Source organism: Heterodontus francisci, chromosome 7 (assembly GCF_036365525.1).
Source record: "Heterodontus francisci isolate sHetFra1 chromosome 7, sHetFra1.hap1, whole genome shotgun sequence".
In the NCBI taxonomy this organism is placed as follows: domain Eukaryota; kingdom Metazoa; phylum Chordata; class Chondrichthyes; order Heterodontiformes; family Heterodontidae; genus Heterodontus; species Heterodontus francisci.
In genome coordinates this window covers 126,164,519-126,176,573 of record NC_090377.1, presented here as the reverse complement: position 1 = coordinate 126,176,573, position 12,055 = coordinate 126,164,519, and the positions used below count along the sequence as shown (strand labels likewise).

Genomic DNA, 12,055 nt, shown 5'->3' with positions numbered 1-12,055 from the left:
TTCGACTTTCCAATTTGAATGCTTTGATTACGAGAAAGCCAAAAGCAAAATTTGTTGCCAATGGAAAAACTTTTATAATTTAGAGCCCCGGAACAGAAATGAGCAATTGCAGCGATGAATAATTACAGGTGCATTTTAGATTCTAGCCCCTAGGTCCACAGATATTATTCCAACCCAGCATTAAGTAGTAACTTGCAGAACACCAGGACCAATTGATGACCCAAAGGGATTGTAGGCGAATATACTGGTTGCTTGGTTTTCTGGAAAACCATGAATGGCTGAATTTGAGAAAATTATATTATGCGGTATAGCTACAGTGTATAGTGAATAGAACGGATGGACAAAGGGATTCTGCGTAGATTTTACTATTTTTATCCACAGAGCAAGCTTGATCATTTTTTACCTCTGTCAGAGAGTAAACAGTCACTTGTACATACATTCACCTTCAACTGTCACACCGCTCAATCTGCACTATAGTGAAATAATTCCACGTTACATTCACCATCGCACAACCTTGGTGAACGTGGATTCAAACATAACGTCCAATTCAGTGCACCTTGAGCTACTTCATCTCTTTCAAAGGAACAGTAAAAAATCTGTTTTCTTCCCATTCTTCAAAAAAGGTTTCTTCCGATATCTGATGCGTACTAGGACTAGGAACCTAGTCCCAGTTGTGAGTTCAATTCTCACTATTTAAGTTGTGGAAATTAATTCAATAAGCTTGGTCATTTATGAGCTGGCAACTAAAAAATAATCACTGGTTCACAAATGTCCTTCAGGGAAAGGGTGCCTGACACTCCGCCCTGACATTTTTTATTCATTCATGTGATGTGAGCATCGTTGGCTAGACCAGCATTTATTTCCCATCCTTAACTGCCCTTGAGAAGGTTGTGTTGAGCTGCTTTCTTGAACTGCTGCAGTCCTTGTGGGGTAGGTACACCCACAGTGCTGTTAGGAAGGGAGGTCCAGGATTTTGACCCAGCGACAGGGAAGGAATGGCGCTGTAGTTCCAAGTCAGGATGGTGAGAGACTTGGACGGGAACTTGCAGGTGGTGGTGTTCCCATGCATTTGCTGCCCTTGTCCTTCTAGTTGGTAGAGGTCGCGGGTTTGGAAGGTGCTGTCTGAGGAGCCTTGGTGCTTTACTGCAGTGCATCTTGTAGATGGTGTACACTGCTGCCACTGTGCGTCGGTGGTGGAGGGAGTGAATGTTGGCGGATGGGGTGACAATCAAGCGGGCTGCTTTGTCCTGAATAGTATCGAGCTCCTTGACTGATGTTGGAGCTGCACCCATCCAGGCAAGTGGAGAGTATTCCATTACAGTCCTGACTTGTGCCCTGTAAATGGTGGACAGGCTTTGGGGAGTCAGGAGGTGAATAACTCGCTGCAGGATTCCTAGCCTCTGACCTGCTCTTGTAGCTACGGTATTTATGCGGCTACTCCAGATCAGTTTCTGGTCAATGGTCGATTCTCGGATGTTGATAGCGGGGGATTCAGCAATGGTAATGCCATTGAATGTCAAGCGGAGATGGGTAGATCTCTCTTGTTGGAGATGGTCATTGCCTGGCACTTGTGTAGCACGAACATTACTTGCCACTTATCAACCCAAAGCCTGGATATTGTCCAGGTTTTGCTGCATTTGTACACAGACCTCTTCAGTACCCGAGGAGTCGCGAATGGTGCTGAACATTGTGCAATCATCAGTGAACATCCCCACTTCTGACCTTATGATTGAAGGAAGGTCATTGCTGAAGCAGCTGCAGATGGTTGGGCCCAGGACACTACCCTGAGGAACTCCTGCAGTGATGTCCTGGAGCTCAGATGATTGACCTCCAACAAACACAACCATCTTCCTTTTGTGCTAGGTACGACTCCAACCAGTCGAGAGTTTACCCCGTTTCCCATTGACTTCAGTTTTGCTGGGGCTCCTTGATGCCATACTCGGTCAAATGCTGCCTTGATGTCAAGGGCAGTCACTCTCACCTCACTTCTTGAGTTCAGCTCTTTTGTCCATGTTTGAACCAAGGCTGTAATGAGGTCAGGAGCTGAGTGGCCCTGGCGGAACCCAAACTGAGTGCCACTGAGCAGGTTATTGCTAAGCAAGTGCTGCTTGATAGCACTGTTGATGACACCTTCCATCACTTTACTGATGATTGAGAGTGGAGCGATGGGGCGGTAATTGGCCGGGTTGGACTTGCCCTGCTTTTTGTGTACAGGACATACCTGGGCAATTTTCCACATTGCAGGGTAGATGCCTGTGTTGTAGCTGTACTGGAACAGCTTGGCGAGGGGCACGGCAAGTTCTGGAGCACAGGTCTTCAGTACTATTGTTGGATTATTGTCAAGGCCCATAGCCTTTCCAGTGTCCAGTCCCTTCAGTCATTTCTTGATATCACACGGAGTGAAACGAATTGGCTGAAGTCTGGCACCTGTGATGCTAGGGACTTCAGGAGGAGGCCGAGATGAATCATCAACTCAGCACTTCTGGCTGAAGCTTGCTGCAAATGCTTCAGCCTTATCTTTTGCGCTGATGTGCTGTGCTCCCCCATCATCGAGGATGGGAATATTTGTGGAGCCACCTCCTCCAGTTAGTTGTTTAATTGTCCAGTCACGACTGGATGTGGCAGGACTGCAAATTTTACATCTGATCCGTTGGTCATGGGATCGCTTAGCTCTGTCTATCGCATGCTGCTTACGCAGATTGGCACGCAAGTAGTCCTATATTGTAGCTTCACCAGGTTGACTCCTCATTTTGAGGTATGCCTGGTGCTGCTCCTTCATTGAACCAGGATTCGTCTCCTGGCTTGATGGTAATGGTAGAGTGGGGATATGCCAGGCCATGAGGTTACAGACTGTGGTTGAGTACAATAATATAAAAGCAAAATACTGCGGATGCTGGAAATCTGAAACAAAAACAAGAAATGCTGGAATCACTCAGCAGGTCTGGCAGCATCTGTGGAAAGAGAGAGAGATCTCTTTCCACAGATGCTGCCAGACCTGCTGAGTGATTCCAGCATTTCTTGCGGTTGAGTACAATTTTGCTGCTGCCGATGGCCCACAGCGCCTCATGGATGCCCAGTTTTGGGATAGATTTCGAACAGATCATTGCTAGATCTGTTCGAAATCTATCCCATTTAGCATGGTGGTAGTGACACACAACACGATGGAGGGTATTCTCAATGTGAAAGCAGGACTTTGTCTCCACAAGGGTGGTGCAGCGGTCACTCCTATCAATACTGTCATGGACAGATGCATCTGCGGCAGGCAGATTGGTGAGGACGAGGTCAAGTATGTTTTTCCCCTATATTGGTTCCCTCACCACCTGCCCCATACCCAGTCTAGCAGCTGTGTCCTTCAGGACTCGACCAGCTCGGTCAGTAGTGGCGCTACTGAGCCACTCTTGGTGATGGACTTGAAAGTCCCCCACCCAGAGTACATTCTGCGCCCTTGCCACCCTCAGTGCTTCCTCCAAGTGCTGTTCAACATGGAGGAGTACTGACGCATCAGCTGAGGGAGGGCGGTAGGTGGTAATCAGCAGGAGGCTTCCTTGCCCATGTTTGACCTGATGCCATGAGATTTCATGGGTCCTGAGTCAATGTTGAGGACTCCCAGGGCAACTCCCTCCCGACAGTATACCACTGTGCCGCCACCCCTGCTGGGTCTGTCCTGACGGTGGGACAGGACATCCACGGATGCTGGGTTTGTCCTGCCAGTGGGACAGGACATACCCGAGGATGGTGATGGCAGTGTCTGGGACATTGTCTGTAAGGTATGATTCCATGAGTATGACTATGTCAGGCTGTTGCTTGACTAGTCTGTGGGACAGCTCTCCCAACTTTGGCACAAGCCCCCAGATGTTAGTAAGGAGGACTTTGCAGGGCCGACAAGGCTGGGTTTGGCGTTGTCGTTTCCGGTGCCTAGGTCGATGCTAGGTGGTCCGTCCGGTTTCATTCTTTCTTATTGACTTTGTAGCAGTTAGGTACAACTAAGTGGCTTGCTGGGCTATTTCAGAGGGCATGTAAGAGTCAGCCACAGCGTTGTGGGTCGACTTCAGTTCCCGTTATGTCATTGACTGTTAACTTCCTCTGAAGTGGACTGACATTTGGTCTTCATCCCTGGGTTTATATGTGGGATTTTCTACCTATTACCATTGCGGGAGCACCAATATCACAAAGACTACTATGCTTCAAGGAAAGGACTCACCACCTTCATCTGAGAGCAACAGGACCACAACTGCCCAAATCTAAGAACAAATGAGAAAACCGACCCATAGCCGTCTGCATCTATCAACATTCCTGGCCTCATTATCTTCCTTTACCTCAAATGGAAATCTGTCCACAACTCCGCCACTAAACCTGCTGGTTTCAAAAAGCCCTCCTACCCAACGTGCACACTCACCTCAAAAACTCAACTTCACAAAACCAAAGCCTATTCGAAATCTGAAGAATAAGCACTCATTCTTGATTTATCTTGGAAGCTTTTTTTTTCAAACCTGTTGAGTCTTGGCCTTTTACCTTGGTTTCTCAATTTAAAAAAAATCTATTAGTTCCTCCAGTATCACAGGCAAATTACAATAGCCATTTGTACTCTAATAGATATAATTCTAGACCACCCGTAATTTATATGGTTTCTATATGACAGGAATAATTACAGATTTCAAAAAGTAAAAAGCTTGTATTAAGAGCTAATTTAGATCTGTTAGTGGAATTAGGTAGAGGGGAATATAAAAAGACATTAGAAATTTGGCAACTAACTGTTTTATTTCAGTTTCTTACATGCTATCAGGACTTTCTCAAGTCATGTGGTTACCCCTTGCTGGTTCAATCATAGGTGAGCTATTACATTGAGGCTGAGGCTTTTACTGAACCCTTCAAATCAACCTGACCAAATCTGCTGAAACAAGGTCCTTTTCCTAATGGTGCAAAAAACCGTGCTGAACTAATATTGAGATTTCCTATACCTGCCACCCAGTAAAACTCTGCAATTAGAGACAATCCATCTGGTGGCACAAAACAAAACTATGTATAAAATTACATTTAATATGTTGTATTAAAGTATGATCTATTTCCCGAAAGGATTGATGAAATTCCTTTCTTTAATTTCAAATCTCTATGTCTTTCCATTTCAAACAGGTTTGCGTATAAAAGTATCTACAATTTTCATTATAACAAGGAAGAGGAAGGTTAAAGGAATGCAACTGAAATACCATACAGATGACAATGGTGATTGCAACAGATAGACCTATCTGCACTTACTTTGCAATGTTTTCTTTCCATGTTATTATACTGCACTGTTTTCTCTTTGGTTTTGTCTCAGTTTTTTGAAACATAACTTTCTCTCCACAATTCCAATTTATTTGTGTTCTTTTTTAAATGAACAGTTCCCAACCCAGATTTGCATTCAGATTCTGTAACTGTGAATCACTCTGAAACAAAGTAATATCTCCTCAGTGACATATGTCTACATAATATATTTGGGAAAGTAATACCACAGAGTGCAGCATTCTACATTTACCAAGCTCAAGGGTACAATTTAGGATTTTTCTCAATACTTTTTATGCAAAAAGTATGCTATCGTTGATAAGTTTCTGCTTCGTTTGACCAAAAGTTAATCTTATATTTGATCTATTAGTGTTTGGCAGAGTGAACAATCACTCTTTATAGCATTGGACCTACTGGAGCAAGAAATTGCACAGCCCGCTCACCATGTCTTCCAGATCTCTCCACTTAGCAAAAAACACTGCCCTGACAATGTAGCTCAGGCTAAAAATTGTAGGGAGAGTTCATCAAAAGTATAATTATACAGAAGCAAAAAATGCACATCTATCAGTAACAACAGTCCTTCATTCATACCAATATTTTAAAACTCTTATGAGATCAGAATCCTTATACCTCATTTCGCTGTGGCTCTTTAACTGAAATTATTTATCATACATGACCTTCTAGGCAGTAAAGACAACCAGCTCAGCAACACTGAACTAGGTGGCTGAATTATGTAAACTAATGCAATTGTCAGCAGCTCCCATATTAGTTCTTGCATCATCCTTAAAGACATAACTGTCAAATCAACCAGACTTCAAAGGCAAAAGGCTGGCACTCACACCTAACTCTCAGCAAATATTTACCCCCTCAGAACACATCAAACCTGCCTCATTAGAGTCTTGCAAGTAGGACGGCTACCTTTTATCTAGTTGCCTGGTGAAACTCATTCATTGCCTGAGAAAACAATCAAATCAATTTTACCGATAGGAACGTGTTTATAAAGGAATTGATACAGAGGCAGGATGCTCTTTTAAATATCAACGTCCGCACTACCAAATAGCCAGAGGTGAATTTTGTTCATCCCTCCCCATCCCCCACAAAACACTAAAGATAGCTTTGTGCTACCAACAGAAGCTCAATTTTGAACTGGATAAGTGAACAAAAGAAAAAGGGGAGGACGAAGAGGGATAATACGTTAATCAGGTTTTAAGTAAAACACGAAACATGACATTATAAATTCCATTTCAGTAAATCAATGAAACGAAACTAAAGGAACAAAAATAGTCGATGAAAAATACTGCAAGTGCTGGAAATCTGAAGTAACAACAGAAGCAAAAAAATGTCGGGAAGACAGAGCAGGCCATCATCCTGTGTGCCGACCCCCTGCCAGAACTGTTTTCTGATATACCGCACACGTAGCAACACCAATTCAATTCCCCTGCCTCAGACATTTACAGACCAGCTCTACATCTCAGCAACCCCTGCAAGAAAATGGGATACCAAAGTTGCAAAAATTAATGCACAAATGAAAAGGCCTCAGGGTGCCCAGGAGACAAAAGATTTGCAAAGCTTGCATTGAGCTTGGTTAGGACAGTGCAGGAATTTGAAGGACGAGATCAGAGTGAGACTGGAATGGACAATTGAAGTAGCGAGCCCCCTTCAGTTTCCACAATGTAGATCCACCTCACTAATAATAAAGAACTTGCATCAATGTAGCATCTTTCACAACCTTAGGACTGTACAAAGTGCTTTAGAGCCAATTAAGTACTTTTGAAATGTACTCACTGTTGTAATGTAGGAAACATGGCAGCCATCTGCACATAGCAAGCTCCCACAAGCAGCAATCAGATAATGATTAGATAATCTGTTCCTATAACATTAGTTGAGAGATAAATACTGGCCAGAACACCGGGGAGAACTCCACTTCCAATAGTGCAGCCCTCTGTCAGTACTGCAGTGAAGTGCCAGCCTAGAGTCTGTGCTCAAGTCTCTGGAATGGAACTTGAGCCCACGAAGAAATAACATATAAATTGTTCCCTCGCACACAGAAGGACTGATTGAAGCCCTGGTCAATGTGATGAAAAAAGGTGAAGGCACCTCAGGTTGTATGAGAAAGTGTCAAGGCACAGGCACCTTGAAGTTATAGTGATAGGAGAACAAACAAGTATATTTCAAACAGAAGAGCTCCACTGAAGATCATAGAGGACAGGAGATATGTTTGCTGCGTTTTGCGAGTCACCTGATAGAATCATAGGATAGAACAGCACAAAAAGGAGGCCATTTGGCCCATCGAGTCCACACATGCTATTTCAAACAGCCATCCAGTTAGTCCCACTCCCCTTTCTCACCCCCCCCCCCCCCCACCAATTCCCTCAATTTTTCCTCCTTCAACCATTTATCCAATTCTCTTTTGAAGGTTGTGACTGAACCTGTATCCACCAGCACCCCCCACCCCCCACAAAATCAGGCAGTGTATTCAAATCCAAAGCAAGCACTGCGTGCAAAAAAATTCCTCATATCGCCTCTGGTTCTTTTGATGATCTGCAAGCATGGAGACTGGTGAGGTGGTACTTGAGAATGAGGAAGATCCTATATCGTTGTTAAGAAAGGAAAGAGAGGCGGTGCAAGCAGATGCAAAAAAGCGCAGTCTGGCAACTACAGCCGAGGGGAAGGCCTCGGCTGAGAACAAAAAAATTACAAAAGCTGTGGTGCCAAAACTGGAGTCAACAGAGCGGATACAGCAGCATTAGAGAAACTGTGATGAAAGGATGCAATTGTTACAGAAAGCAAGGTGAGAAGACATAGGACAATTGTGAGTGTCTTTGAGTTTGCAATGAACGTCTATAGCAATCACAGAAATCTAGGAAGAAGGAAGGTGACGGCGTTGGACCATCCAAGAGTAAGGTATGTTTTGGAAGCACATTCAATAAAAAACTCAATATTAGAGTAGGGGCAGCAAGTGGCACAAACAATCAACTTAACCGGGGAAGAGACCAGGTACCAGACCCAAGTCCAATTGAAAGAAACTGCATTCTCAAAACCTACAAGAGAGGTACAGAGGTTCCATTTGCAACACCTTGTACTTGAAAGTGAGCAGAATTAACAAGTTCTTTGGTGTGAGAAAAAAATTTAGCCAAGTGGAGCAGATATGGTGCAAGGCTGGCTAGGCCACTGTTCAAGAACAGAAGGGCTCAAAGACCATCCACGAGTGCTGGAGATCTACAGGAAATGAAAATAAATGGTAAAGAGCAGACAACCAGGGTCAAAGAACCGAATTTGTTCAAGTGGCAGAGGGCATCGGAAGATGTGGGTGGGGAATAGGCAAAAGAATATTGTCAAGATAAGAGCAGAATAGTTCAGTGTGCCAGCAGCAAGTTGAAACAGAGGGCCCGATGGAGACAGACCCATTTGTTTACCTTGGGAGAAGGTGGAGGTGGGGTTTTGCTTTGTGAGTTTGAGAATTACAGGTTGAAAGTAAGTAGTAAGGAGATCTGTCAGATGGTTTGTTGCTTTTGATGGGGCTGTTTCCAGACAGAAGTAGGAGTAGCCTGATATTTAGCAATGTATTGTTCCTTCCACCATATAAAACATATAAATAATTTTGTTAAGCTTCTTGTACTTGACCACAAATTCATGTAATAAAATAGAAATTAATGAACTGAGACTGGTCAGATTCTGGAATCAATCGCACATGAGATGATGTTGCAGACATTACAGCAGCCAACTATTACCCTCCCTGTTTGTTCGAGCTGCCACTGATAATGTAATTAAAATAGGTGAATACAAACCCTCGCCAGGGCAAGGGCAATGCAACAATTTATTTTTTTATGACCGGAAAGTGAAAGTTATGTCTAAAAGCATTACATAAACTAATAGACGTTAGAGAGACAATTTAACATTGTAATTCAATGTCAGGACTCTGCTGAAAGCATTTAAGCTGCTCTGCAAATTTATGAGGATATCAGCAGGAATCGTCAAATGAATGACAATCTTCGAACTCTCAGAATTCCACCAGTCCTGGCCTTTATCCATTTTGCACAATGATGCATCTTTGAATACAGAAATATTCTGGAGTTAGAATATTACTTGGCAGTAAATTCATCATGGGCACTCTTAGAATAATGAGCGTTAATCTTCAGGACAATTTCCTTCGCAATTAGCTTTCTCAGCTGATTATGAAGTATATTCTTTATTACAGATTCTGCAGTCTCCTTTAACAGCATTATTTAATCAGAATGAAATATTTTCTTTGGCTATACTGAGTTGGATATACCCCATGGATGATGATTGGACCCAATCTGATTACTTACATCACATCCTGAGAGGCTCGGTGTAAGATCAGCAACTTGACAACATCCACATGCCCATTCCTGACAGCATCATGCAAGGGAGAATCATTCTGGTACCCTGGTATGTTCAATAGCACGCCAAATTTCAATAACAGCTCTGCAATTTCCACATGTCCATGGTTACAGGCTTCATGCTATAAAAACAGAGTCAATTATTAAAAGCTTGAAGATAGATATGCACAAAGATCACAATATCAACATAAAGTTAGATCACAAAGTATGGACCCAGCTGAATAAGTTTTGCCATCAAGCATCTTATTTAAGGCTGTACCACCGAAAGGATCCCAAATGTTTGCGAGAAAAGCACTATTTTTTGTTCAGCTATTACACACTGTATCCACAATCTAAAAGTATGTAATTTCTGTTAAAATTCACAAGATGCAGGGACATGTAACAAATAAAAAACAACGCCAAAACAGCAGGAGCAGCACAATGGAGCAGGACTCCACTGGATAATGGGGCTGTGCCTGCAATCCCCCATGTGTTGAATTCCCGCTCTCCATTACCTCAATAAGATGATCCTAGGGGGGGGGGGGAAGAAATTCTTTAGAATGCTCCAGCTTTCTAAAGAAGAAAAATGGCTTCAATAAAGCAAGGCAGTATTTAACTAAAGTTATCTTTTGATCAGCCAACACAGGTTGATCTCTCATGTGGTTCTGCTCCAAATGGAAATGTTTCCAGCATTAGAAGAAAGCACAACTAAGTGAAGCTTGCCCACCTAGACTGCTCTCAATAAGCTATAGACATAAAACTCATTTAGATGCAGCTGCAGCTGATGGGCATGCGGCAAAATGTGGAACCAAGCTGAGCCTCAACAATAAACTCCGTGTTCTCATATGTACCCATCACCTGCATCTAAAGGAGTTACACCTTTCTTTGTGTAAAATAAGCACCTTTTACTTTTCTCACCCCCGAACAATTTCAATAAACAATCTGAATGATGTGATAATCTTTTGAAACAGCTCGTATAATTTTGAGGCTGGGATTAAAGCAAAATCCATTTTTTGGAAAAAAAAAAAAATTTCCCGTGTATTTTAAGTCTTTGTTGCTTTGAGCACTTTGCACCAGTGGGTATTGATCTCGGCTTTCAGAGAAAAATTGATGGAATTGCCAAATATGATCAAATACCCAAAACTTGGATTTGGCACCGATGGGTCACGGAATCCCATGATCTGTCACTTCATTCCATCCGATTCCTGATCTGCTGCCAATTCCCACTCAACTCTCCAGACACAACTGTCCATTGCACTGCACTGGGAGAAGAATAATATTGCGGTTTCTCCCCAGAGTATTCTCCGGACACAGCTGTTCATACATCACTCTGAACACAACTGTCCCAATTTTACCACGCATACTGCATGAGAGGAAAATAGCTGTGCAGAAGATGAAGTAGGGGCCAAATATCTGATTGGCATTAATAGCACGGCTTCAGGAATGCTGAAGAAAACAGCTGGTTCTCACATAATAAGTAATACATCTGTCATTTAATAATGGTTTCTACTGTAATAATTCTTTTGTGTAATTGACAGCTCAATCTTTGAAAAGTTCTGCAAATGACTGCATTTTGAAGCAGTCAATAGCAAGTGAATTGAAAAAGCCAATGAGGCAAACTGAAATACTATAGCCATTGTTTAGCCTGTGCAAAAAGGGTAGAGTAGTTTACACAGTGCATTATCCATTTTCCAAATACTGGTAAAAATCCAGATCCACAAAAACACTGGGAAAAATCATGGATTTTTTTTTTTATTCGTTCATGGGATGTGGGTGTCGCTGGTGAGGCCAACATTTACTGCCCATCCCGAATTGCTCTCGAGAAGGTGGTGGTGAGCTGCTTTCTTGAACAGCTGCAGACCTTGAGGCGTAAGTACACGAACAGTGCTGTCAGGAAGGGGGTTCAAGGATTTTGACCCAGCGACAGTAAAAGAACAGCTATATAGTTCCAGGTCAGGATGGTGTGTGGATTGGAGGGGAACTTGCAGGTGGTGGTATTCCCATGCATCTACTGGTCTTGCCCTTCTAGATGGTAGAGGTCGAGGGTTTGGAAGGTACTGTCGAAGGAGCCTTGGTGAGGTGCTGCAGTGCATCTTGTAGATGGGACACACTGCTGCGACTGTGCTCCAGTGTTGGAGGGAGTGAATGTTGAAGGTGGTGAATGGGGTGCCGATCAAAAGGGCTGCTTTGTCCTGGATGGTGTCGAGCTTCTTGAGTGCTGTTGCAGCGTCCCTCATCCAGGCAAATGGAGAGTATTCCATCTCACTCCTGACTTGTGCCTTGTATGATGCTGGACAGGCATTGGGGAGACAGGAGGTGAGATACTGGCCAAAGTATTCCTAGCCTCTGACCTGCTCTTGTAGCCACAGTATTTACGTGACTGGTCCAGTTCAGTTTCTGGTCAATGCTAACCTGCCCAGGATGTTGATAGTGGAGGATTCAGCGATGGTAATGCC

The 12,055-nt window shown here is 43.3% G+C and overlaps 1 protein-coding gene across 1 annotated transcript in view; it reads right to left on the bottom strand.

The window, feature by feature from the left end:
- Nucleotides 1–12,055, bottom strand: part of bard1 (BRCA1 associated RING domain 1) — a 192,075-nt gene that overhangs the window by 127,535 nt on the left and 52,485 nt on the right. Inside the window, exon 6 of the mRNA XM_068036136.1 lies at nucleotides 9,570–9,742. Within this exon, the coding sequence (XP_067892237.1) occupies nucleotides 9,570–9,742 (173 nt within the window). The remainder of the gene's footprint in view (nucleotides 1–9,569; nucleotides 9,743–12,055) is intronic.